General features: G+C 51.1%; 1 protein-coding gene across 1 annotated transcript; it reads right to left on the bottom strand.

Annotated features, from left to right (window-relative positions):
* Positions 1-147: 147 nt before the first annotated feature.
* Positions 148-27,759, bottom strand: RHOG (ras homolog family member G). The gene is made up of 2 exons (XM_028725567.2): positions 27,579-27,759; positions 148-2,924 (listed from the first exon to the last, which is right to left on the bottom strand). Exon 2 carries the CDS (start codon positions 2,880-2,882, stop codon positions 2,307-2,309), a length of 576 nt encoding a protein of 191 aa, XP_028581400.2. The 5' UTR covers positions 2,883-2,924; positions 27,579-27,759; the 3' UTR covers positions 148-2,306.
* Positions 27,760-27,962: the final 203 nt, after the last annotated feature.

The following is a 27,962-nucleotide window of genomic DNA, read 5'->3' as shown; positions in this document are numbered from 1 at the left end:
TTATGCATCAGGAAAATTAACTGCAACGAGGGCTAGGCGATATATTGATATAACTTCCAAAAGCCGTTTTAAGTCTGTATCGTGATAATCAGTTTCATGATTTTTGATCTGGCAATATATTGTGAATATATATATATATATAAGTAAAGGTAAAGGTACCCCGACCATTAGGTCCAGTCATGACCGACTCTGGGGTTGCAGCGCTCATCTCGCTCTATAAGCCAAGGGAGCCGGCGTTTGACCACAGACAGCTTCCAGGACATGTGGCCAGGATGACTAAGCCACTTCTGGCGAACCAGAGCAGCGCACGGAAACGCCGTTTACCTTCCCGCCAGAGCGGTACCTATTTATCTACTTGCACTGGTGTGTTTTTGAACTGCTAGGTTGGCAGGAGCTGGGACTGAGCAACGGGAGCTCACCCTGTCGCAGGGATTTGAACTGTCGACCTTCCAATCAGCAAGCCTCTCCATAGCCCTATCCTTATTTCAGACATTGTGATATATGTATATCGCGATGTTTAGCTGGTGATATATCGTGATGTTGAAAAACACATATCGCCCAGCCCTCACTGCAACGATCTGAAAGCTTTTGAAAAGTTAAAAGAGCAATAAGACTAAAAACAGATTTTAAAACTCAAAGTGGACTTTCTAAAGATCTGGGCAGGATTGTCTGAACAGAATAAATGTCTCTAGCAGGCACCGAGAAGAGCACAGCAAAAGCAGCTGCCTGATGTCTAGAGACAGGGATTTCCAAAGTGTAGGTGCTGCCACACTGAGAGATTTGCGTTCTCACCAATGCGGAACAGGTTGCTGTGGCACCTGTAACCGTGCCAGTTCTGCTGATCAAAGAGGTTGTGGTCATGCGATCTTGCAGGTAAACAGGTGCCAAGTTATTAAGGGCTTTATATTCTAATAGTAACACCTTGAACTTGGCCCAGTGGCAGATTGGCAACAGCCGGTGCAGATCTCTGAGCTTCTACGCTGGCAGGGTCTCACTCCCGTCAGCAATCGTGCTGCAGCATTCTGCACTGACTGCGGCTCCCGGATCAGGAGCAAGGGAAGCCCCATGCAGAGGGCATGGCAGTAATTCATGGACTGGCTGGGGCTGATGGGAGTTGTAGTCCGAAGCCGCAGGAGGGCGCCAGGTTTGCAAAGGCTGGGCTCCAGGAAGCCCCTTAGGAAATTAAAACAGGCACATGCACAAAACCCCAAGCGCCGGGCTCTGTAAACAGGAGGTGTCCTGCATTTCACCGCAGGTTCCTTAAGGCAAATAGGTACTTCAGGTGCAATTGGTGCAGCCGCCAGCTGGGGCTCGATTTGGAGAAAGGCAGGTGGGGAGATGGAGACGGGGAGATCAGCGCCCCCCCCCAAAGCCCTGAGAAGCAGGCACAAAAGCCCAGAGGAGAGGAAGGGAGGACTGCAAAGGAAGCTTCTCTGTTGACAGCTGCCAGGTCCCAAATTGTCACGGAGGAGTTGCAAGGGGTGGGGGGGTCATCTCAGTGCATAGAACGTCCCTGCCGAGTCGCAGCTCTCTGTGTGGCTGTGGGCTCCCAAGAGGAAAGATTTGGGGAGGGCTGGATGAACCCCACAGATCTCTGTGTCCGTCTGCCTTGCCATTGTCTCCTGGGGGATGTCCTTTCAGACAATACGTTTCTGAGGTCCATCAGGTTCTCATGAGCTTGAGCCGAGCGGTGGCTTGGAAGCCCCCCAAAAGGCTTTTCTCTAAAAGAAGAGGGGGAAATGAGGTCCCAGCAACCAGAGATGGTGTTTGGGGGCCCAAGCCACAAAGGAATCACTGTCACCGTCCCAGGCAAACTGTGCAGGTCATTAGTGCAAACGTGGCTGTTTTCCCCTCTTGGTCACTGCAGCGTCATCCGTGGCCTTGGGTCCCTGCCTAGTCCAAACAAGCTGAGCCACAGAATCATAGGGGACCCCCGAGGGCCGCTAGACCACCCTCTGCGATGCGGCAACCGCAGCTCAAAAATCCTTGGCAACCTCTGCCAAAAAGCCCCCAAAGAAGGTGAGCCCACCTCTCCAGGTTATCCGCTTCGCTGCCAAACGGCTCATGCCTTACAGAGGTTGTGATCTCCTTCCTAGTAATTTGAATCGGGGAATCTGGGCAGAAACAGTGGCAAAGACAGAAAGGAAAAGTCACATCTGGGGAAGAGAGAGGAGGAGGGGTGTGGATCCTTCATTCAGGAGGGGGAATGGGATAAGGAGACCCCCCAGCCCTGAATGGCCAGCCACCCCCGAGGGCACCCGTTTGCGGCCCTGGCGGGCAGGGTCAGCGCTGGGCAGCGTCCCCCTTCACAAGAGCGCGCAGGGTCTCTTGGCCTTGACGGGGACCGGGTTGAGGACGGCACGGACGGCCTCCGTGAAGACGTCCTTGATGCCCTCCTGGTTGAGGGCCGAGCACTCCATGTACTTGACGGCGTGAATCTGCCTGGAGAGGCTGATGCCCTGCTGGGTGCTGACGGGCACCTGGTTCTGCTCCTTCAGCTTCTTCACCGCCTCCGGGCTGGAGCGGAGATCCTTTTTGGTGCCCACCAACAGGATGGGGACGTCGGGGCAGTGGTGACACACCTCCGGGTACCACTTGTGCTTGACGTTCTCGTAGGAGGGCGGGCTGGCGATGGAGAAGCAGATGATGAAGACGTTGGTCTGCGGGTAGGAGAGCGTCCTCAGGCGGTCGTACTCCTCCTGGCCGGCCGTGTCCCACAGGTTGAGGCTGATCGTCCGGCCGTCCACCACGCTCTGGGCGCTGTAGTTGTCGAAGACGGTGGGGATGTACTCCTTGGGGAAGGCGTTGGTCGTGTAGCAGATGAGCAGGCAGGTCTTGCCCACCGCCCCGTCCCCCACCACCACACACTTGATGCTCTGCATGGCGGCTGCCCTGGCACCTCCTCTCCTCTCGCCTTCAGAAATCTGCAGGGGGAGAGATGGAAGGAAGACACAGTCAGGGCAAGGAGGAGAAGCCCAAGAGGAAGAAGCTCCTTCAACTGAGGCCCCCCCTCACTCAGTGCTGTCTCTATGCCTCGCTCAGTGTTGTCTATGCGCCTCGCTCAGTATTGTCTACACGCCTCGCTCAGTGTTGTCTGCACGCCTCGCTCAGTATTGTCTGCACACCGTGCTCGGTATTGGCTACGCGCCTCGCTCAGTATTGTCTACACGCCTCGCTCAGTGTTGTCTGCAAGCCTCACTCAGTATTGTCTGCACACCGTGCTCGGTATTGGCTACACGCCTTGCTCAGTGTTGTTTATACGCCTTGCTCAGTGTTGTCTACACGGCGCACTCAGTATTGTCTACACGCCTCGCTCGGTATTGTCTACACGCCTTGCTCAGTATTGTCGGGAACGAGCCGGCAGTAAATCACACTGTGCAAGTTTGAATCAACTCTTTATTAGCAAGAATGCAAACTGCACAAACTGGGCAAAGCATCAGGCTTTATGAGTGCAGCAGCTTATCCCTGGTAGGTCTTGCCCCGTGAGTCAGTTGCCGAGACTGAAAGTCCCTGCCTCCCCACAACCATCTAAGTCCCTTCCTCTCCAGAACTTTGTGAAGCTTGCATGAAGCTCATTTCTCCTCTGCCCTTTTTCTGCCTCTTCTGATTCTGGGAGACCAGTGGGGAGGGGAGCTTGTCCCAGCAGGAAAGGGAGACTCTTGCGGGTTGGCCACTGTGAGAACAGGATGCTGGACCAGATGAGCCATTGGCCTGACCCAGCAGCAGGCTCTCCTTAGGCTCTTCAGCACGTACGATCCCATGTCAGACACCCATCTGGAAGCAACCCCCCAAGCTCTCTCAGGGGTGAACACAACAGCCTCCCCCCTCCAACTAGTAGCTGTTCCACACAGAACTGCAAGCAAGCATCTCATGCCCTCCGTCTGTCGAGATCTGCATCTCTCTGAGACTGGGTTACTTGCTTTGGTACAAGGGAAGGCATCAGATAATTCATTTCAATTCATAATATTCTTCATTGATCTTCATTTACATAAAAAGGTAAAGGTAAAGGTACCCCTGCCCGTACGGGCCAGTCTTGCCAGACTCTGGGGTTGTGCGCCCATCTCACTCTATAGGCCAGGAGCCAGCGCTGTCCGCAGACACTTCCGGGTCACGTGGCCAGCGTGACAAGCTGCATCTGGCGAGCCAGCGCAGCACACGGAACGCCGTTTACCTTCCCGCTGGTAAGCGGTCCCTATTTATCTACTTGCACCCGGGGGTGCTTTCGAACTGCTAGGTTGGCAGGCGCTGGGACCGAACGACGGGAGCGCACCCTGCCGCGGGGATTCGAACCACCGACCTTTCGATTGGCAAGCCCTAGGCGCTGAGGCTTTAACCCACAGCGCCACCCGTGTCCCTTCTTCATTTACATACTCAACAGCAATTACCACAGTAGAAGAATGGCAACAGAAGGTAATGGAATATGAAGAAATAGCTAGATTAATAGGGATAATTCGACAACAGGGCGATGAAACATTTCAAAAAGAATGGGGAAAATTTATGTCATGCATAGGAAGGATAAGGTGAAATAGTGAAACCAGCAGAACTGAAATAAACCTCATAATGTGAAATACAAATAAAATTTCTGGATAAAGAAAATAATGAAAAGTAAAATGCATAATGTGATTAATCTAACCAATGGTAGTTGTAAACGAATAGACAATAAGAATTGTATATGCAGGAGGATTTATTTGGCTATAGACACTCTATGGACAAATACGAAAGAAGAACAATAAAATACGAAATGGTTGAAGACAATGCGAAAAATTTAGATGTGATATAAAAAGCCAGAAGGAAGGAAGGAAGGAAGTTGGCTCTTAGGATCAAATATAAATGTAAAATAAAATAATTCATTTCAGCCATGCTTCTGAATCCCACTTGCTAGGGGGAGTCGCTCCAGTGCTCAAATCCTGCTTGCGAGTTTCCCACTGGGGCATATGGCTGTCCGCTGGGAGAACAGGATGGTGGAAGAGACAGGGCACTGGCCTGACCCTGCAGGGCTGCTCTCTTGCTCTTACTGCCCCTGCGTCTGGAGGCTCCGCTCTGGGGTCTGACCAATGGGCCTCTTTCCCCCTTGCCCATCCCAGGCAGCCTTCCCCAGCCCTGCCAAGCGCCAAGGCAGGCAGCAGAGCTAATCTCCATTCCAGCCGCCTCCCTCCCTTGCTCTGAGGGTCAGAGATAAGGGCCGGCCAACGATTGGAGGGCAAGAGGCAGAGAGGGGCTGGGAGCTGCTGGCCGGCCGCTGAAGGCAGGAAATGATTCAGAAGCAAATGCAAGATCACGAGTCTCTAGCGAGATCACAGGCAGTGACTAAGGTCTGGGCAGAAAACTTGAATTGCTGTTTGTTCCGATTCAGCAGTAAAGAGCGGAGTTTTGCAGGGAAAGGGCCAGGGCAAAAAGAAACATGCTCAGAAACTGTGCTTTAAAGCACGGACCTGTTTCGAGAACATGTGGAAGACCCCCAAGCCTGTGCATTACGCGAGGAGCGCAAGCAAGGAGGTCTTGGGGCGCTGGACTCGTGTGAAGTTAAATAATGTGTGCTCTATTACAATCATACTGTTAGGCTGGCCTCAACCAGAGCCAGGGCTTTTTCGGCTGTGGCTCCAATCTGGTGGAATGCTCTGTCACAAGAGACTAGGGCCCTGCGGGACTTGTCATCTTTCCACAGGGCCTGCAAGACAGAGCTGTTCCACCAGGCCTTTGGCCAGGGCACAGCCTGACCCCCTCCTTTGGCAATCTTCACAGAACTCTACCCAATGGTTGCCATCAATTTGATTTGAAGTAATTTTTTAATGAAATGATTTTAAAATGTTGTCTTGTTTTATTGTTGTTAGCCGCCCTGAGCCCGGCTTCGGCTGGGGAGGACGGGATATAAATAAAAATTTTTTATTATTATTATTATTATTATTATTATACCTCGGGTTACAGACACTTCAGGTTGCGTTTTTTTGGGTTGCGGACCAGCGAAACAGGTTACTTCCAGGTTTTGGTGGTCGCGCATGCACAGAAGCGCTAAATTGCGCTTTGGGCATGTGCAGAAGCACCGAATCGCAACCTGCACGTGCGCAGACGTGCCGTTGCAGGTTGCGGACGCTGTGGGTTGCGAATGTGCATCCCACACGGATCGCATTCGCAACCCAAGCATCCACTGTATTTGCATTTATGCCCCACCTTTGAGGGGCAGAAAGGGCTCAGCCACCCGGGAAGGGAGCCCACCTAGGAGAAAGGAAATTCTGGTCCAAACCTCCACTGCCTTGTGGGATATCTCTGGGAGAAGAAAAGGCTCGGGGGTGAACCCCACACCAATCCAGAGCGGAGTCCTTAAGGCAGTTGGATGGCGGCCAAACATCTTGCTCTGCTTTCTTTCCTGGGGGGTCTTGTCTTCTGGGCAGCCCAGGATCTCCAGACTCACTGCCCAGGCTTGCATCCCAGATAAGTCACTTCGTCGCTGCCAACACAGCAAAAACAACATGGGGGGCAGCCATTATGAGTTACCGGTCTCTGCAGCCGCAACAGGCGCTGTGATTCTCCTGCGGTTTACCTTCACCTCCAGAGGCGCATACCATTGTCTCTCGACAGATGCCAACGACCAACCCACCTTCCGTCTAAGACCACCAATGGGTGGTGTGAAAGGTTTTCTCTCTTCCCTCTCCCCCCCCCCCAGTAAATAATCAAGTGAATGAATGAGTGAATAAGTTCACCTCTGCTAATATTGTGTGCTACAACTGGGCTGTTGTGCAATTGATTTCAGCTTCTGGGCTTCACACGAACACTGGAATTGTCTCCTCTCTCCCTGCTCTTAGTTCCACACTGGCTTATTTTGGTTCCCTTGCCGCCAGAAGTGAGGTTGCAGGGAACCAGGCAGAGGGCCTTCTCGGTGGTGGCGCCCGCCCTGTGGAACGCCCTCGCACCAGATGTCAAAGAGAAAAACAACTACCAGACTTTTAGAAGACATCTGAAGGCAGCCTTGTTTAGGGAAGCTTTTAATGTTTAATAGACTATTGTATTTTAATATTCTGTTGGAAGCCGCCCAGAGTGGCTGGGGAAACCCAGCCAGATGGGCGGGGTATAAATAAATTATTATTATTATTATTATTATTATTATTATTATTATTAAACACAAGGGCCTTGAACCTGGACTGGCAGTAAGTGTGGCTGTTTCAACAATGGGGACCCATGTTCTCGACTAGAAGCCCCCATCAGCAATCTGGCTGCAGCATTCTGCACCAGGGGGAGCTTCCGAACAGCCCCCAAGGGCAGCCCCACAAAGAGCGCCTTACAGTAGTCCAGCCTCAATGTTCCCAATGCATGATAGACTGTTGCAATAAGTGCAGCCCCTACATAAGCCTTCCTGGGGGGGCTCCTTGGATTTCAGTAAATATCTTAGGGGGGCAATGGGAGTTAAGTGCACTAAGCCTCTCCCCAACCCCCCAATTGCTGTCCCTATAGAGCAGCGATGGCCAAACTTGGCCCTCCAGCTGTTTTGGGACTACAATTTCCATCATTTCCTTTTTCCTTTCTCCTTCTGTGACGGACCTCCTATTTCGGGACTTCCCTGGCTTTTTTCTGGCCCACGTAGGACCAGTCTGGATAGTTGGCCTTGGTGAAGATATGACGTCTTCATCCCCAAAAAGGTTTTTGATTTGAGTTTCTACTGAAAGGAGGCTGCATTTTAATCTTGTTTTTTAAGTTTTAATCAATTGCTTTTATACCTGGTGTTTGCTGCTCTGAGCCCAGTCTTGGCTAGGGAGGTATAAATAACATTTATTATTAAAAGGTAAAGGTACCCCTGCCCGTACGGGCCAGTCTTGACAGACTCTAGGGTTGTGCGCCCATCTCACTCAAGAGGCCGGGGGCCAGCGCTGTCCGGAGACACTTCCGGGTCACGTGGCCAGCGTGACATCGCTGCTCTGGCGAGCCAGCGCAGCACACGGAAACGCCGTTTACCTTCCCGCCAGTAAGCGGTCCCTATTTATCTACTTGCACTTAAGGGTGCTTTCGAACTGCTAGGTTGGCAGGCGCTGGGACCGAGCAACGGGAGCGCACCCCGCTGCGGGGATTCGAACCGCCGACCTTTCGATCGGCAAGCCCTAGGCGCTGAGGCTTTTACCCACAGCGTCACCCGCGTCCCATAACATTTATTATTATTATTATATTATTATTATTATTGTCATCCGTGACCACTGGCCCTGTTAGCTAAGGATGATGGGAGTTTTAGTCCCAAAACAGCTGGAGGGCCATGTTTGGCCATCACTGCTATACAAGAAGCCTCAGAAGGGCCCCCCCCAACCTGACGACAGCCAGGAAAGCCGCTCTCTCGTCTAGCAGAGTCTGTGGGGCTGGCTGGGGAGGAAGAGGCCTGATCCATAAATAAACCCGGCAGCTTTCGGTATATTTAGCCCAGCTCTGGCCTCGGCTGCGTCCGGCTCCGACTGCCATTAATCTTAAATCCGCAAAGTGGGGGAAGCTGAGAGGCAGTTGCCTAAAAGGTTTCTTGGCAAGGCGGAGAGGCAGGTCCTTGTTTCTGGGCTGTTGGGGGGGGGGACGACCCACAGGAGCTGCCCCCTCAGGCTTTGCTCTTCAGGTAAGGAAAAGCTGGCAGGAGTTTTGACGCTTTGACGTCCCCTGTCTCTCCGGAGCTTGAGACCACCCAGCGAAGCTGGATCAAGCCAATGGCCCGTGCAGCCCAGTATCCTGTCCTCACATTAGCCAGCCTATGGGAAGCCTGCAATCATGATTCGAACCCAAGACCCCTCTCCCCATCCTGGGGTTTCCAGCAACTAGCATTCAGAAGCATCACTGTGGATGGCAGAGCAGAGCCATTGTGGCTAGTTGTTGTTGTTTAGTCCTTTAGTCGTGTCTGGCTCTTCGTGACCCCCTGGACCAGAGCACGCCAGGCACTCCTGTCTTCCACTGCCTCTCGCAGTTTGGTCAAACTCATGCTGGTAGCTTCGAGAACACTGTCCAACCATCTCGTCCTCCTCTGTCGTCCCCTTCTCCTTGTTCCCTCCATCTTTCCCAACATCAGGGTCTTTTCCAGGGAATCTTCTCTTCTCATGAGGTGGCCAAAGTCTTGGAGCCTCAGCTTCAGGATCTGTCCTTCCAGTGAGCACTCAGGGCTGATTTCCTTCAGAATGGAGAGGTTGGATCTTCTTGCAGTCCATGGGACTCTCAAGAGTCTCCTCCAGCACCAGAATTCAAAAGCATCCATTCTTCGGCGATCAGCCTCCTTAATGGTCCAGCTCTCACTACTGGGAAAACCAGAGCTTGAACTATACGCACCTTTTCGGTAAACCCTCTCCTCCTCCATGAATTTCTCTAATCCGCTAATCCGTCCAGGTTGGTGGTTCATCCCTGTGGCAGGGAGTTCCGCCGTTTAACTATGTGCTGTGTTAAGAAGGATTTTTTATCTGTTTCGAATCTTCCTACGTTCATTAAATGTCCGCCAAGGACAAGAGAGGGAGAAAAGTTTTCGCTGCCCATTTCCTCCACGCCAAGCTTAATCGTATCATCTTTCCCACCCACCTGCTCAAATAATAGTTATTAAAAAAAATTAACAATAAGGACACCAAACATCCTATTTCCAGAACAGGAGCTGCGAAACACCAAAACGGAGGTTTCTGCAGCAGCAATACCTTTCACAGTAACTCATTTTCTGTTCAGCCAACCACACAAGAATGTGACAAATAATATATACTAAATCACGGCAGGCTTAAAAAAATGAAATTAAAAGCCTTCTCCTGGTTCAGAGTTGGAGGACCCCCCCCCAAAAAAAGTCTTTCTCCCTCTCTACTAACACTAGAACTCGTGGATGTCCCAGGAATTTGACCGTTGGAGGACGGAAGATGGATCAAGGCAGGTATCTGTTTGTGCGGCGCATTGTTAAACTTCGGAACTCCCTGCCACAAGAGGCCACCAACCTGGATGACCTTAGAAGGGGGTTAGACAAATGCCAATTGCTGGAAACCTCCGGAGGGGAGAGGCCTTTGATGCTCAAATCCTGCGTGAAGTTTCGTGGCACCTGGTTAGCCACTGAGAAGAAACGGATGCTGCAGATGGGCCCCTTTGGGGCCGGATCCAGCAGCTGGGCTCTCCTTTTCTTCTTGCCAGTCTCTGTTCCAAGACAAAAAGCACACCCAGAACTCTGGCCAATGTAAGTTTCAGTAGTGGGAGTGGCCCCTACTCGCAAATCAATAGTCAATTGTAACAAAAACTCATCCGTTCGAAAGTACGTATTCTGACAAGGATTACAAACTCAAATGGAGATTACAAACTCAAGCTCATAAGGATATGTAGAACACAATAATTCATTACAGAATTAGAGATAAGAGTTTATGAGTAGAGATATGTTCATGCGAGTCCATAGTCAGATTCGACGTGAAGGTCTTAGTTTCAAAAATTGAGAAGTCAGAAGTCAGTTATGGATCAGAAACCAGGACAGAAGCCCTGTTTCGATGTATTCACCTTCATCGGCTGGAAGTATCAAACATTACATGAAGATACATTTAAATTCTAAATTATTACAAATTATAAAACAGTATTATACAACATTTGGTTCCTTGCCTAATATTTAAGGGGTTGTGTAAGTTTGAATAATTCGTATTAAAAAAATATCCTGTTATTTTCTACGTTTCTCAGAGATAACAACTGAAAATAATGAATATTAATAATAATTACGTGTGTTGAATCAAATTAAAAACTCTAAGGCAGCCTATAATCATATGATTCCTCACCTAAGTGTGAGTAGATCAACGTGTATCTTAATAATAATAATAATTTAATAATAAGAAGAATCTTGAGCTTTTCTGTGCGTTTTCAATTTGGAAGTGAGCCTATTACCTTTTATATGTGCTTAAAGGGGTAAATGAGATCTTCTTAAAGGCATCACTATTGATTTGTGAGTAGGGACCACTCGCACTATTGATACTTATATTGGTATATTTAATAACAAGAACTCAACTTATTTAACGTTAGTGTCTGTTCCAAAGCTGGGGTCCCTTCCACAGCGCCCCTGTTCAGGATCCCCGCCCAGGAAAATCTCCCATGGCGGGGGGGGGGGGGGGGCTGCCTTTGATGTCAGGAGAAGGGAAACGCCGCCGCTTGCAGAAATCTAAACAGGAAGCCAGCTAGGCAGAGACACGACCCGAGACATGTTGCTGTCAGAGGCAGGAAATCAAAGCAGGGGAGGGACCCGGACCCCCCCCCCATCCCTATTGATACACAGCACCACCCACCTGCTTAGGAAATCGCCCAGAGAAAGCCCGATCAAAGGGGACGGGGTCAGCGCGAGGGCCAGGCGGGTCCATAGTCCTTGCACAAGAGACATTTTCCTCTGTGCATTGGCCTAATCCTCTTTTAAAGCTATCTAGGTGGTCATTACTGTGGCAGGGAGTTCCATAGGCTAACTATGTGCTGCAGGAAGGACTTCCGTTTTTTTAACTTCCATATTGAGCTTCACTGGAGTTCTAATGCTATGAGAAAAGGGCTTATTTTCCCCTGCCTATTTTCTCCTTGCCATGCTGAACTTCTATCCTGCAGCCTCTTCTCTCTAAACTAAACTTTTTATGAAGATTCCCCGCTCTGGGATCCCACAGCTAATTCTCCCCTGGTCTCCTCGCTGGCCCAAATAGGACTAACTTAGCCAGCTAGCCCTGGGGATCATCTAATGCTTATTGGGTGGATTCCCCCCCCACCAAATTTATTTTTGAATTCTGAATTTATTGTTATTCACATTTTATACTGTGTTTTTTGTTGCATCAATTAAATGTTTTAAATTTGTTGTTAGCCGCCCTGAGCCTGGTTTTCTGATCCAGGAAGGGCGGGGTATAAATAAAAATTTATTATTATTATTAAACTAAACATCCCCAAATGCTGCAATCTTTCTTCATATGGGGGGTTACCCTCTTGATCGTTCTGCTTGCCCCTTTCCGAACTTTTTCCAGCTCCATTCTGAGGCGAGGCAACCAGAACTGGACACAGTTATCCCAGGCGCACCACAAGATTTGAAGAACGTCTTCATGATTCGGCCTGTTTTATTTTAAATCCCTTTCCTAATGATCTCTAGCATGGAATTTCCTCAAAAGCCCCAAAGATAATGAATGCTAAGGGCGCCTTCGTGTTCCCTGAGAACGAGGACGGATCTGCACAGAGCCCATTCAACGCAAAAAAATCCTTTGGAGCAAGACCTGTGCTCTCGCGGCCAGAGATTTGTAGTTTTCTATTAGGAATTGTAGGTGCCAAAATTCCAAAGCAGCAGAAAATAACTTTTTATAGCCAACTTCCTGTCCAACCCCCCCTCCCCCAAATCCTCCCACCCTGGGAGGGCACTGGAGATGTAAATACTAGAATACTATCACTGGTTCAAATGAGTTTCCCATTTGTAAGAGCTCAATCTTTCAGTGTGGTGGAACCTCGCCTCTGGAACTCCCTGCCTCATGACACCCGGCTGGCTCCGTCACTTTTCAGCGCCTGATAAAAACCATTTCCCCTTAGACAAGCCCACCCGGATGTTTAGCATGCCATTGCGTTTTGAGTTTATTGGTGGTTTTTAACTTTTTTTTTCACGGTCTTCATAGTTCTAACAGCTGACAATCTCACCAAACTATTCAAAGAGCAACTGTAATCAACAAATCACGCTAGTAGGACTACAAGAAGTTTTGTAAGGAGAATTATACAAAGCGTTACGAAGTAGAAAAAGATAGAGATATTGGTTATGAATTTGAAATGCAATACAAAATATGCATACTGTACTAAGAGATTAGATTGGCAAAATTTCAGACATGACTGGTGGAAGTCAAAAAAAATTTGAATAAGATGTAAAAGTATGTTTAATTAATGTTGAAATGATATGTTAAAAAACATATATACCGTATTTTTTGCTCTATATGACTAATTTTCCCCCTCCTAAAAAGTAAGGGGAAATGTGTGTGCGTCTTATGGAGCGAATGCAGGCTGCACAGTTATCCCAGAAGCCAGAACAGCAAGAGGGATTGCTGCTTTCACTGCGCAACGATCCCTCTTGCTGTTCTGGCTTCTGAGATTCAGAATATTTTTTTCTTGTTTTCCTCCTCCAAAAACTAGGTGCGTCTTGTGGTCTGATGTGTCTTATAGAGTGAAAAATACGGTATATATGACACCATTTTGTTCTTTTGATAAACAGCGTCGAGGTTTTCTGCAACCAAGTGATCTATATACATTTTATACATCAAACTGAACAGCTTAAATTGTATTTTGAATACGTGTGCGATTCATTGTGACTGTTTTGAACATGGTTGCGCTCTTGCCTTCCTTAGTGGGTCATGCAAACCACTATTCGGGGGGGGGGTGAGTTTATGGCACCCAGGGGGTGGCCCCCAAAAGTTAGGGAACTGTTGATCTGGAGGGTTCAGGTGACGTTTGCTCACCGGAAGCCGAAGTTCTGAAACGGGAAGCAGAGCCCAGTTCCTCTGCCATTTCTGGGAAATGGCCTTTGCGGCGGTAGAACCAAACTCGCTTTTTTTTTTGGAGCGGGGTGTTGCATTTTTCACCCCTCTCGTGTCTATTCTCAGGGCCCTTCCCATTTCCCCAGCTGCCCCTCCTCTGGAGGGAGATTGCAGAAGGCAAGCGCCCTGGGGCTTGGCAGGCGGGGGGAGCAGTTCCTGGGAGCCCCCTCCCCAGAGCCTCGCCTCGCCCACTGCCTGTTTTGCAAGGGTCTCTGCGCACCTCGGCCGGCTGCAACTGGGATGTTCAGGGATGGGGCAGCCAACCTGGAGACACAGTGGGTTTCCTTCTGTGTCACTCAGTCAGTTTTACCGCACATAGCCAAAGGCTGCAGCAATCCACACAGAATCCTTCAGCAATTAAAAGAAAATATGCTGGATTAATACAAAAAACTTAAAATACAGATATAAGGTAAAGGGACCCCTGACCATTAGGTCCAGTCACAGACGACTGGGGTTGCGGCGCTCATCTCGCTTTACTGGCCGAGGGAGCCGGCATACAGCTTCCGGGTCATGTCGCCAGCATGACTGAGCCGCTTCTGGCGAACCAGAGCAGCACACGGAAATGCCGTTTACCTTCCTTCCGGAGTGGTACCTATTTATCTACTTGCACTTTGACGTGCTTTCGAACTGCTAGGTGGGCAGGAGCAGGGACCGAACAACAGGAGCTCACCCCGGCACAACCGATTTAAAAGCAATTGGAATACTGCTGAAGAGAGATGGGTTAGTGACATCCCAGGCACTGCCCAATCAGTGTTAGAAACTGAGATATGAAGGCTAGGCGCTAAATGGCACCTTCAACCTAGGTTATGGGCGCAACAACGGAATGTCTAGGCATGCTTTTTTATAACAAGAATACAAGGCTGAAAATGAATGAACTGCAGCTAAAATGTTATGTTCATTTCCCCTGCCCACCCACCGAATATTCTTAAGAGGGTCTCTTCTCCAGTCTTCAGAGAGTAACTGAAAGTGGGGAGGCAGAAAAAGGTCCTCTTTTCCTTCCACTCTGCAGTTTTGCTCTGAAATCTTAGGCGCCGTATTGCACCCAGAGCTCAGAAACTGCCCAAGCTAACGAACTGCCTTGTTGCAAAACGCACCCAGAACAATGGGAGTTTCGAACGCTGAATTCTGGGCTCAGCCTGCTGCTGCAAAGCCCGAGCAGAAGAGTTTCTCGAGTTGCAATTCTGGTGAGGAAACGTTTTGTTGGAGCAAGCGAAAACGATCAAGGGAGTGGAGCAATTCCCCCTGTGAGGAAAGGTTGCAGCACTTTTAAAATGCGTTCGTTTCAAGAAAAGGCGAGGAAGAGAAGCGACGCAATAGAAGTTTGTAAAATCACGCATGGCGCACAGAAAGCAGAGAAGAGTTTCCCTCCTTGTATCGTAACACTGGAATCCATGGGGCTGACTCCCCAGGGACAGGAGGGGAGGCAGTGATGGCGACCAACCTGGGTAGCCTTAATAAGAAAATTCAGTGCATTTACCGAAGAGATTAAGGCTATGGATGTCTAGCACTCTGGATTAAAAACACATCAAAATGTCACACATTAAAAGCTTCCCTAAACAGGGCTGCCTTCAGGTGTCTTCTAAATGTCAGGTAGTCGTTTATTTCCTTGACATCTGATGGGAGGGCGTTCCACAGGGCGGGTGCCACGACCAAGAAGGCCCTCTGCCTGTTTCCCTGTAGCTTGGCTTCTCGCAGCGAGGGAACCGCCAGAAGGCCCTCGGCGCTGGACCTCAGCGTCCGGGCAGAATGATGGGGGTGGAGGCGCTCCTTCAGGTATACAGGACCGAGGCCGTTTAGGGCTTTAAAGGTCAGCACCAACACTTTGAATTGTGCTCGGAAACGTACTGGGAGCCAATGTAGATCTCTCAGAACCGGTGTTATGTGGTCCCTGTGGCCACTCCCAGTCACCAGTCTAGCTGCTGCATTCTGGATTAGTTGTAGTTTCCGGGTCACCTTCAAAGGTAGCCCCACGTAGAGCGCATTGCAGTAGTCCAAGCGGGAGATAACTAGAGCATGCACCACTCTGGCGAGACAGTTTGTGGGCAGGTAGGGTCTCAGCCTGCGTACCAGATGGAGCTGGTAGACAGCTAACCTGGACACACAATTGACCTGCGCCTCCATGGACAGAGTAGACGGGCTGTTGGCTTGATCCTGCCGGCTCTTCTTAGGCTCATAATGCGAAGAGGGGGTTTCAGAGGGACACCACCATCACTCAAGCCTTTGATGCTGGCAAGAGATGAAGCGAGGCAGCTGGACCGTCAGGTGAGCTGGGAAATCCAGGCTCACCTGTTGCATCTGATAACTCTGGTGCCCCATGAATCACGGAAGTGTAGGGTTGGACGGGACCCGGGTCCAAGGATGATCTGGTCCAACCCCCTACAATGCAGGAAGCCTTTGCCCAACGTGGGGCTCGAACCCCTGACCCTGAGGTGCCGAGTCTCATGCTCTACCACCTGGACCACTCTGGAAGAAGGGCAGGCGACGCTCTGTCAATCACACGCCGCAGCCTGTTTGCACTGGTGGGCTCACTTATTCATTTCCATCTCTGCTTCCTCGCTCTGCTTCTCGGCTGATGTTGCATTAGGCAAATGCAGCCATTTGCATGTAACAGCTGCTTTTGCATGCCAGGTATAATGGGAGATGAACCTGTATACCTGTATACAGTCCTGTACACCTCAAGGAGCATCTCCACCCCCATCGTTCTACCCGGACACTGAGATCCAGTACCGAGGGCCTTCTGGCAGTTCCCTCGCTGCGAGAAGTGAGGTTACAGGGAACCAGGCAGAGGGCCTTCTTGGTGGTGGCGCCCGCCCTGTGGAACGCCCTCCCTTCAGATGTGAAGGAAATAAGCAGCCATCTTATCTTTAAAAGACATCTGACGGCAGCCCTGCTTAGGGAAGTTTTTAATATTTAATGCTGTATTGTTTTTAACACTCGATTGGGAGCCGCCCAGAGTGGCTGGGGAAACTCAGCCAGATGGGCGGGGTATAAATAATAAATTATTATTATTATTTTTATTTTTATTTTTATTTTTATTATTATTATTATTATTATTATTATGAACCGCCCTGAGTGATGGGGATAGAGGAATTAAAGGCGGAATTAACAAAGCAGGCAAAGAGGAGGTTGCGGTGGGGAGAGTCTCTCTCCTCCCTAGAAAAGACGTTTGGCCCAGGGACTCAAAAGGTGTCCCTTTGGCTTTCTATCCTGGTTGCTGAGGAGCTCTGTGGGGCTCAGAAGCTTGCGGTTTCTCCGGAAGAAGAAGCCGGTTCCCTCGCACGGACTGCTTTGCATATCTCTGCATGCCACCCCTGCAGCGAACAAAGGGCGGTTGATCTGGATGTTGGGCAAAAGGCCAAGGGAGGCAGACAGGAAAAGGAACACGCAATGCAAATTCTTAGCAAGGGGGGGGTGGAATTTGGCTAAGCCAGGATTTGAACACAAAGCCAACCAATTTGCACTTCCCAAAAGGTATGAACATGCCAACTGAAACGCAGCCGCCCTTCGAAATTCCCTCTCCTCCAAATTTTGCAATGCAGTCCTCCAAACACGTCTACAAAATTCAAGCAACAATAAAAACCATGTACAGAAATGGATTAATATTCGTAGAAACTGCTTGCGAGAGGGGACTGCGGGGTCTCCATCAGCTCAGCTGAACGGCCAGCGACTCTCCTCCCTTTGAAATCTTTTCATTCCAGCTTTCCCTTACAAGAACTCTGCAACAGAGAATCAGTGCCCAAGTTTGTGTTTTTCCTCCTCCCTCCCAACACCTTTTCCTTTTGTGTCGTGTCTTTTAAACCGCTCCATCTGGTGCAGGAAAAGAAATTCTGCACAGCACTAGATGGAGGAGCCTTTTAAAGAAAAGAAAGAAACCATTTTTATTTTTATCTTTCCTTTCCAGGGAGGAAAAGCCTTCTCCGAAGGCCACCGATGGATGTCACCATTTCCCCACAGAGCAATTACTGTATTTTTCGCTCTATAAGACGCACCAGACCACAAGACGCACCTAGTTTTTGGAGGAGGAAAACAAGAAAAAAAAATATTCTGAATCTCAGAAGCCAGAACAGCAAGGGGGATCGCTACGCAGTGAAAGCAGCAATCCCTCTTGCTGTTCTGGCTTCTGGGATAGCTGCGCAGCCTGCATTCGCTCCATAAGACGCACACACATTTCCCCTTACTTTTTAGGAGGGAAAAAGTGCGTCTTATAGAGCAAAAAATACGGTAATTCTCGTTTTGTACCAGCCTCGCTGTTGCCTTAATGTCACGCGGCTTAGGCACCTCAAGGGGGGTGCGAGAGAGTTCGACAACAAAAGCAGGGGACAGGAAACAGGAAGCCGACACCCAAAGGAGCTGCCTTGCGTCAGGGCGAAAGAGAGTAGGGCCACAGGCAGAGAACATCCATTGGTCTGAAAGAGGGTTAGACAAGCTCAAGGGGAAGGAGAGGGCTTTTCTGGCTGGAGGCGGCTACCCTTCTGAATACCACTTGCAGGAAACCGCAGGATCCTGCCAGCGATTTTCCCACGGGGGAATTGAGTTGGCACCTGTGAGAACAGGATGCTGCCCTAGATAAGCCACTGTCCTGATGCACCAGGCGCTTCTCGTGCGCCTATGGAGCCTCCAGGTCCAGTGACAGTCTATCTCGACTCTGAGGTTCCCAAAGGTATCCGGCCACTATGAGAACAGGATGCTGGGCCAGGTGGGGAGGGAGCCCTTCGGACGGATCCAGCAGAGCCCTAGCGAGGTTCTTGTCTACCTCATCCAGTCCAGGCCTGGCAGTTCTGCCTCCGTCCTGAGCCGCTGACCCTAGGCTTTGGGGGGAGAAATAATAAAAATAAATTTTTATTTATACCCCGCCTTTCCAGGTTCAAAAACCGGGCTTGGGGCTGCTAACAACAAATTTAAAACACTTAATTATAAAAGCAGCATAAGATACAGTGTAAAAACATGAATAACAATAAAAATCAAAAAATCAATTTAGGGGAAATAAGCATTAGATAATCCCCAGGGCCAGCTGGCTGAATTGGTCCTACTTGGGCCAGTGAGGAGGCCAGGGGGGAATTAGCTGTGGGGTCTCAGAGCAGGTGATCTTCATAAAAGGGGAGGGGGAGGGAAGAGAAGGGAAATGAAAGATCAGGCTAAGTTCAAATTAAAGGCCAGGCGGAAGAGCTCTGTCTTACAGGCCCGATGGAAGGAGGTTAAATCCTGCAGGGCCCTGGTCTCCTGGGACAGAGCATTCCACCAGGTCGGAGCCATCACTGAGGAGGTCCACCAGGGCCAGGGCCTTCTCAGTGATGGCTCCGACCTGGTGGAATGCTCTGACTTCCTTAGGGCCTTAGAGAAAGCAATCTGTGGGGGCTGTGGGCGACTCCCTCGTTACTGACCGGGCAACGGGACAGCGTGCTGGGCAGGAGCCTCGTCTCCCGGGCACCCGGCCTCCCGTCCAGGAAGGAAAAGGGCCTCATCACTGACTCATCGGAAAGGGAAGGAATCGAGGCATCACCAGATTCCCACCCTCCGACCAGCCGGCGAACCTCCCTCTGCAGGGCTGGGGTTACCCAGCAAAGGGGGATTCTTCCCATTGCCCCACACACTGGGGGAGAGCTGGCGTCAGCAAGCACATCTTCCAAATGTTGTAGGCCTGGGATGAAACTGGAGGATGGAGGAAAGAAAGGACTTCTGCACATAGTTAAGCTGTGGAACTCCCTGCCACCAGCTCGGACGGCTTTGAAAGAGGATTAGACAGATTGAGGGAGGAGGAGAGGGCTGTGGGCAGCTACTAGCCAGAATGGCTCTGCTCTGCTTCTGAGTGACAGCGACCGGCCCCCAAAGGTCACCCCGTGAACTTCATGGGCCAAGTGGGGATTTGAACCCTGAGCTCCCAGCACTCTAACCACTATGCCACGTTGCCTCCTACGCCACACGTGGTTTCCAGAACAACGTTGACTGTTTGACCTAAACACTAGAGCAAGGGTTGCCCAACTTTTTTTGGGGGGGGGGGTGTCTGGAGACGTAATACTTGCAAAGCAGGAAATGCACCCACAACTCTGCGCACAGGTCAGCCATGCGCAGCCATGCGCACTCGCTCCCGTCAGCAAGTAGGCTTGGAAAGAGGGTTTGTTCCCCTTCCTTTCTGGAAGATGTAACTGCAACCTCCCTCTGGCCAACAGTTAAGCTACTGTATTTTTTGCTCTATAAGACTCATTTTTCCCCTCCTAAAAAGTAAGGGGAAATGTGTGTGCGTCTTATGGAGCGAATGCAGGCTGCACAACTATCCCAGAAGCCAGAACAGCAAGAGGGATCGCTGCTTTCACTGCGCAGCGATCCCTCTTGCTGTTCTGGCTTCTGAGATTCAGAAGAATTTTTTTCTTGATTTCCTCCTCCAAAAACTAGGTGCGTCTTATGGTCTGGTGCGTCTTACAGAGCAAAAAAATATGGTGCTTTTTTCAAAGGGGGAGGTGCTGCAAGAGCCAAAGAAGCTCTTTGTGGGCACCCATGGGTGCTGCGCTGGCAACAAGGACACTAAAAGCAAGCTAAGTGGCGATTGCGACTGCAATCCCGCTGCCAGTTCATGGGAGCGGGTGCTGTGGATCTCTACAGGGCTTGCTTTCAAGGAGACCTGAGAGAATTGCACTGTGGAAGAGGCAGGCTCCCTCCCTGCTTTGAACCATGCTCCAGCCACGGCCCCAATCCCACGCCAGGAGCATTCGCAAACAATTAGCTATCGCCAGCCTAGTCAGAGATAATGGGAGAAGACTTGAGGAAGCCATTGGTCAAAAGAACATCGGAATAGAGACTTTTACCGTATGTGGTGGACTTGTGATAAAGTTAAGAACTTTTGGGAGTTAATTTAACTTAAGAAAATATTTAAATACACTTTCCCCCCAAAAACCAGAAGCCTTTTTGTTGGGTTTGACGGGGAAGGAAATTAAGAAAGCGGACCAAAGACTCTTGATGCATGCCACAGCTGCAGCAAGTAATATGCTTGCCCAAAACTGGAAATTGCAATAAGTTCCCACCATTGCGGAGGGGCAGACGAAAACGATGAGTTATGCAGAGCTAGCCAAACAGACGGGAAGAATTCGGGACCAGGACGATCAGAGGTTTCCAGAAAGTCGGAGTAAATTTATGGTAGATATAAAAGACAATTGTAAAACTTTAAAAACACTGGCAGGACTGAAATAGCTCTTACAACGTATGGCAGATTTAAGGTTAAATAAATAGAATACGCGATATAAGAAAACAAGGGATACTTGCTGGAGGGAAGTTGCAAGCTCGGCAGAGCTGAAGTATTTATGTGATTTACTGTGTTGCATTGTAAAAGTATGAATAAGGAAAATAATAAAAATTTATTTGAAAGGGGAAAAAAGAACATCGGAATAGGACCACTGTGGGATCAGGCCAATCCAGCACCCTTGTCTCCCAGTGGCCAACCAGATACCCCAGCGGGAAGTCCAAACGCGGGATCCGAGTGCGAGAATAACACCCTCTTGCTGTTTCCATCAACTGGGTTTCAGAAGCTACCTCTAACTGTAGAGGCAGACAACATCCATTCTGGCTACGCCTGTCTCCTCCTAAGTTCATTTATCCAATCCCCTTTTAAAGCCTCCCAAATTGGCAGCCATCACTGTCTCCTGTGGGAGGGAGTTCCGTAGTTTAAGCCTGTTCCAGATGAAGGACGCCTGCTTCTTGGGAGAAAAGCAATGACAAACCTAGACAGCATCTTAAAAAGCAGAGACATCACCTTGCCAACAAAGGTCCGTATAGTTAAAGCCATGGTTTTCCCAGTAGTGATGTATGGAAGTGAGAGCTGGACCATCAAGAAGGCTGATCGTCGAAGAATTGATGCTTTTGAATTCTGGTGCTGGAGGAGACTCTTGAGAGTCCCATGGACTGCAAGAAGATCAAACCTCTCCATTCTGAAGGAAACCAGCCCTGAGTGCTCACTGGAAGGACAGATCCTGAAGCTGAGGCTCCAATACTTTGGCCACCTCATGAGAAGAGAAGACTCCCTGGAGAAGACCCTGATGTTGGGAAAGATGGAGGGCACAAGGAAAAGGGGACGACAGAGGACGAGATGGTTGGACAGTTTTCTTGAAGCTACCAGCATGAGTTTGACCAAAGTGCGGGAGGCAGTGGAAGACAGGAGTGCCTGGCGTGCTCTGGTCCATGGGGTCACGAAGAGTCAGACACGACTAAACGACTAAACAACAACAACAAAAGATGAAAGAGGACTTTCTTTTCTCTGCCCTCATCCACCCAGAGCGGCTGGGCTTCATGTTCAAAGATTCTAGGGATTGGGCCCTGTCAGGGTTTGAGCCCTGCTCCCCTGAGATCTTTCCCAAACAAGGACCCTGACAGAGGCCTCCGCAGCAGAAGGAAGCTGCCCTGTGGCTTACAGCGCTGCGAAATCCGCTGCGAGCAGAAGGCCTGCCCTTCCTCCACCTCGCAGGTTCCTGTTTCCCCTCCCCGGGGCTCTTTCGTCAGCCTCGAGCCTCAGCCCTTCGCTTCCCCGTCTCCGGGAAGCTCCTCCTCGCGAAGCCGCGAGCGCCAGGGCGCGGCGGAAATCCCAGCCAAACTGCCTGCCTCTCCTGCCCTCGCGCAAAACTGGACTGCAAACGTTCCGTTGTCCCCGAGTCTGCTGGGCTGCTCAGCTCCTGAACGAACATGGCACCTGGCAATGCCACTAACTGCTGGCGCAATGCACACAGAGCATTCTGGGATGGCGCCCTCCACCCCAAAAAGCTTGGCTATTCAACTTTGGGGTCTAATGGAGAGGGGATGAGTTTTGAGGACCTGGGAGAATCTCCTAGGGAGATTCTTCACAGACTCGGGTGCAGAGGGCTTGTGTTCGAATCCTGATTGCAGGTTTCCCAGAAGAGGCCTCTGGTTGGCTCCTGTGAGAACAGGATCCTGGACCAGATGGGACCCTGGCCTGATCCAGGAGGCCTTATATTCTTACGTTCTTGTGCTCAGGTCCTGCAAGCAGGTTTCTCACGGGGCTTTTATGCCTCTGTCCCAACCCTGGAACTTGTCTGCTGAATGTCAGAAGATCTTGAGGACCCAGTGGCCCAGGGTTCTAGGACGACAAGAAGGAGGTTTTGCTCCCTCCCCCCCACACACAGCAAAGATGTTCCCAAATGAAGCCTTTTCCCCCAGCCTAAGATTTAGTCCTCAAAGGGCTGAGTGAAAAATCACTTGGACCTGTGTTTTCTAGGTGTGAGGCGATCGGAAATGCGGGTGAGCCCCACGCCTCTCACGGCCATGAAGCACTGGGACCGCCCCACCTGCCTGGGCTTTGCTTATTTCACAGAATCATCGAATTGTAGAATTGGGACCCCACCCGGTCATCTAGTCCAACCTGCTACAATGCAGGGTGGCCAAGGCTCAGCAAGGCCCAGAAGCTGGTGTGTCTATAGGAGTTTGGACTATTTGACCCCGGTGTCCCTTCCAACTGCACAATTCTGTGATTCTCCCTCTTCCGCCTGGCAAGCGGGGCATCGCTCAGCAGCTCAGCACCAAATAAACCCCCTAACAGAAATCTGATTCTTCTTGCTGCCCATTTTTGCAAAGGAGGGTTTCCTGGCCACTCACATCCCGCACCTCCCTTCAATATGCAAGGCTTAATACGAAACGTTTCGTGGCTTGCCTCTATTCTCATTTTTCCGTATCCCTTTGGGCAAAACTAGCTGGCTGCAGAATCCTCACTGTGCCGATCCAAAACCCAAACCGGGCTTCCTACCCGGTGAGCAGGGTCAGGATTGCAGCCTTAGAAAATTAGGTTCTTTCGGGGCAACAGCAAGAGAACCTGCCTTTTGGAGGTGGCCGGCAAACAAAGCTGTAGAGAGCTGTTCCAGATGCAATTTAGAAGACACCTGAAGGCTGTTCAGGGAAGTTTTTAATGTGCGACATTTTTATGTATTTTTAATCTTTGTTGGAAGCCGCCCAGAGTGGCTGGGGAGACCCAGCCAGAACGGCAGGGTATAAATAAAAATTATTATTATTATTATTATTATTATTATTATTATTATTATTTATTATTCCATGAGCCACATGGTCAGGGAAGGAGTGAGTCCCTCCTGCCCTCGGTGGCATCAGCCGGGCCCAAGAGCGGCCGACTTCCTTAACAACCAAACAAACACACAGCTCCTCCAGGCAGGAGAGTCGTCAGATCGCAGCACATCTGGTTCCCATAAAAGCAGCCGGGACAACCCAAAGGACCCAAAGGTCTTTAAGCAGAGGCTTGACAACCATATGTCAGGAGTGCTCTGATGGTGTTTCCTGCTTGGCAGGGGGTTGGACTCGATGGCCCTTGTGGTCTCTTCCAACTCTATGATTCTATGACCCTCGCATCGCGGTGGAAAGAGGGGGTCGTTTTGGGGGGCACACTTTTGTACTGGGGGTGCCTCTGTTTTAGCTCCCAGGAAAGAGAAACCAGGGCAGAGAAAAGCACTTATTCACACAGCACACGGTTAACCTCTGGGACTCCCTGCCACAAGGGGCAGAGATGGCCACCAACTTGGATGGCTTTAGAAAAGGATTAGACAAATTCACGCAAGAGGAGAAGACTATTGATGGCTTCTGGCCAGGTTGGGAAAGCAATGCTTCTGAGCACCTGTTGCAGAGAAACATTTATCTATTTTATCTTCTTATTTATATGTCTGTCTGTCTGTCTGTTTGTTACTAGATATTTATATTCCACCTTTTTCTCCAAGGAGCTCCCGGATCCTAAAGGTCAAGGGACCCCTGGCCATTAGGTCCAGTCATGACCGACTCTGGGGTGCGGCGCTCATCTCTCTTTATTGGCCGAGGAAGCCGGCGTACAGCTTCCGGGTCATGTGGCCAGCATGACTAAGCCGCTTCTGGCAAACCAGAGCAGCACACGGAAACGCAGTTTACCTTCCCACCAGAGCAGTACCTATTTATCTACTTGCACTTTGAGGTGCTTTCGAACTGCTAGGTTGGCAGGAGCAGGGACCGAGCAACGGGAGCTCACCCTGTCACGGGGATTCGAACTGCCGACCTTCTGATCAGCAAGCCCTAGGCTCTGTGGTTTAACCCACAGTGCCACCCGCATCCCGCTCCCTGGTCCTAGTCCTCATTTAATCCCCACAACAGCCCTGTGAGGTAGGCAGGCAGGCAGGCAGGGCTGAGAAAGGCTGGGACCCAGGGTCCCGCCCTGCAAGAGTGATGCAAAAACCTGGTCGACACGAAGAGAAAGTCTCCACGTACCAAGTTATCTTGGCTCGTGTCACCTAAGGCAGCCGGTGCCTAAGCTGAGCTGTATCATCGCCGACAAACCGCCCCGCAATAGCGAGATGTGCAAAACCGAAGCAGGCTCGCTGCGTGCGGAATCAGGGATGCAGCAGAAGCCAGAACTGGGAAGTGCAAAATGTTCTGCAGGTCTCCGAAAAACAGAGTGGCTGTCAAATGAGTTGGCCTGAAGGAGTCCGCAGTCCATTTATAGCTGGGGCTGAAAGGTGATTTTTTCAGGGTGCCAGTGAAGTAGCCATGGGCAACCCAAGGAAGGGGTCTTAAGATCTTGGGGGATATGAGAAGGGGTGTCTTCTCAGGGCATTGTCAGATTGTGCAAGGCAGTAAGTCACCAAACAATTAAACCCCTGTGTTGCAAACAATCATCAGTAATATCCAAGGCAACACAATGACCGAGTACAACCATGCGATGTCAATATAAACCCTTTATATAATGCATACAGAACATTGAACGGTATGAAACATATGAAATACGCACTCTCTGCAAAACCAAATCAACAGAAATCTTATCTCTTGTGCACTCTTGATGGATTCTCTTGAAAACACAGAACCCAATAAACATAAAAGTCTCTGAAAGTCTTTCTAGACTATGCAAGTGTCTCAAAGAAGCAATGGGTCAGATTCTTATCTGGTGAAAACAAGCCGTAAAAATGGCACAAAGCAGCAGAGGATGGGGGCCGCCTGCCAGGGATGCCTGAGATTGCAGCGGGTGGGACTAGATGACCCTCAGAGGGCCCTTCCGACACTTATATGATTTTCTCCGAGTGGATAAAACAGCTCAGAGCTGTCTCCCCGGGGCAGGAGGAGAGGCTGGGGCTGAGGCACACTTTCCACAGCGGTGTCTCAACCAGGGGGGAAGTACAGAAAGGGAACTTTGGATCGTCGTCGATTGCGCCCAGTTCCTCATTGAAAGTGGTGGGGGGAACGGCAGAGGCTCACGGCTGAATCAGCATCCCAGGGCACTGGGCAGCCTCCGCCAACCTGGCGCCCTCCGTCCCCCCACCAGCCCCAACTGGCAGGGGCAGATGTCAGTCATCGAAGTCCAACCCAGGCCTTCTGGAGGGTCCTAGGATAGCAAAGACTGATGCGAACAAAGTGACTTAAGTTTGCTTTTTTTAAAAAAAGCAGGCGGGAGTTGACCGATTTCACGGAGGAGGAAAGAGCTATCGCCGCACATGATAGCTAAATGGAGCCTCCAGGCTCAGTGGCACTCTACCTCTCCGGAACAGGACAAAGAACCAGGGACCAGAAGCAACCGAGGGCAGACATGAGGGTTCTGGGGTTTCATTTCCCCAGCAAAGCTGCCCCAAAGAAAGCGTTGCATTTTGTAACACCGGCACGGGGTTGGGCTGGATGACCTCTGAGGGGCCCTTTTCACACCGTGAGTCAAGGCTTCCTGCTGCTGCTGCCACCACCAGCAGATCTCGAACTCTGTGACTCAAGAAGGTCCTTCCCAGCCGGGGTTTCCAAGCCGCTCACACGTCAACCGGCTGGAAAGTCCCTCCCATTGAGAACATCTCGCTGGAGAAACTGAGGAAATGGCCCCCTTGGGAGGCTCCGGGAGGTTTGGGGCGTGAGAGGGTCACGGAGCAGCTCGGATCGAGGCCACCACAACGGATCCAGCTGAATCAAGCCAGCCTCAAGGTGTTGGTTCCTCTGCCCCTTCGGGACTCCCATTCAGCCTCACATCCAGCCCAAATCTCCGGGCAAAGGACCACGGCTACATGGTGGAACAACTGCCCTGCATGCAGAAGACCCCTTGGGGTCTCCAGCTGATTTGGGACTACAATTCCCATCATCCCTGCCAGCTAGGGATGATGGGTGTTGTAGTCCAAAAACAACCAGAGACCCAAAGTTGGGAAACTCTGACTTAGAGCGCCAGACCAGGGCCTGGGAGAGACAGGAGTTCGAATCCCCCACTAGAGCTCACTCGGTGTCATCTTGGGCCAGCCACTCACTGACCCTCACCCTGTCCTACCTCACAGGGTTGTTGCAGGGATTAAATGCAAAGGGAGTGGCCTGTGAAGCCACCTTGGGCTTTTTGGAGAAAAGATGGGCTATAAATGCATAAATAAATGCAATAAATACCGGTAAAAAGTCAGTCGACTGCCCCGCACAGCAGGGGCTGCCTGAACCCCTGGCCAGCTGCTGCCAGTCAGTGCAGACATTACACAGCTCGAGGGAGCAATCCTCTCCCTCCTGCCAACGACCCCCAGAGACGTCGCTGAAACTTCTCCATTTGGCTCCGCCAGAACCCATTCAAAAAAATGCCGGGGAAGACACGTGACACAGACCGACCCCCGCCTCAGGACTGTACCATCTCAACATGCAAAAAAAAAGGGGGGAAATCGCGTGTTTCAGGAACTCCCCCTGCCTTAGAAGCCGCGACTTGTTGTCCTAAAGATGAATTTACCTGCCCAGCTGTTCCCAAAACACACGTGTGCGCCCGTGCCCACGGGCGGGGAAAGTGGGTCGTGTGAACGGGCAGAAAAGACGCAGTTGGGAGCCGAGTTGGGAAACTTGGGCACGGGCTCAGCCACCCCGTTATCAACCCTCCCCGGGATCTACTCGCGAGTCAGCCCCGATGAACCCGGTCCCTGAGCGCCAGAGGGCGGCTGGCGGAGCAAGCGGGGGTCCCCTCCTCCCGGCGCCCCGGGATCGGAAAGGAGGGCGACCCAGCCCATCCCGGCGCGCCCCCAAGCAGCTCGCCCTCTGCCCATGCCCCGGGGCGCCCTGCCCTGGCGGAGGAAGGCGCCTCTTCCCGGGCGCGCCTTGCGCAAAGGGAGCGTTGCGCGCGGGGTTGGCCCCGTCGGGGAGCCGGAGACCCACCTGGGCGCATGGCGCTCGGCCGGCCGGGCGGCGCCGCCGTCGCTGCTGCTGCTGCTTCTCGTCGCCTCCTCGGAGGAAGTGAGCGCGGCCGGAGGAAGTGTGCGAGGAAGGGGAAGGAGCAGAGGCTCGCTCGCCGCCGCCGCCGCCGGGGAAGGGGCTCGGCAAGCCGGGCGCGCCCCACCCCTCGACGGCGCCCGGCCGGACCTGCCTCTCCCGGGGCGGGCGCAAGCTGCAGCCAAGGCAGCGGCTGGACAGGGATCGGGACCGCCTCGGCCTCGCCCGCCCCGGATCCTGGACCCGGACCACCCCCGCGGGTGGCCAGCAAGCAAGCAAGCAGGTCCCTGCCCCGAGGAGCTTGCCTTCCGCCACAGGGTCGTGGCGTTG

The sequence above is a fragment of the Podarcis muralis genome, chromosome 4, assembly GCF_964188315.1.
Source record: "Podarcis muralis chromosome 4, rPodMur119.hap1.1, whole genome shotgun sequence".
NCBI classification, from domain to species: domain Eukaryota; kingdom Metazoa; phylum Chordata; class Lepidosauria; order Squamata; family Lacertidae; genus Podarcis; species Podarcis muralis.
The sequence above is the reverse complement of the archived record's forward strand: the minus strand, read 5'-3'. Positions and strand labels throughout refer to the sequence as shown.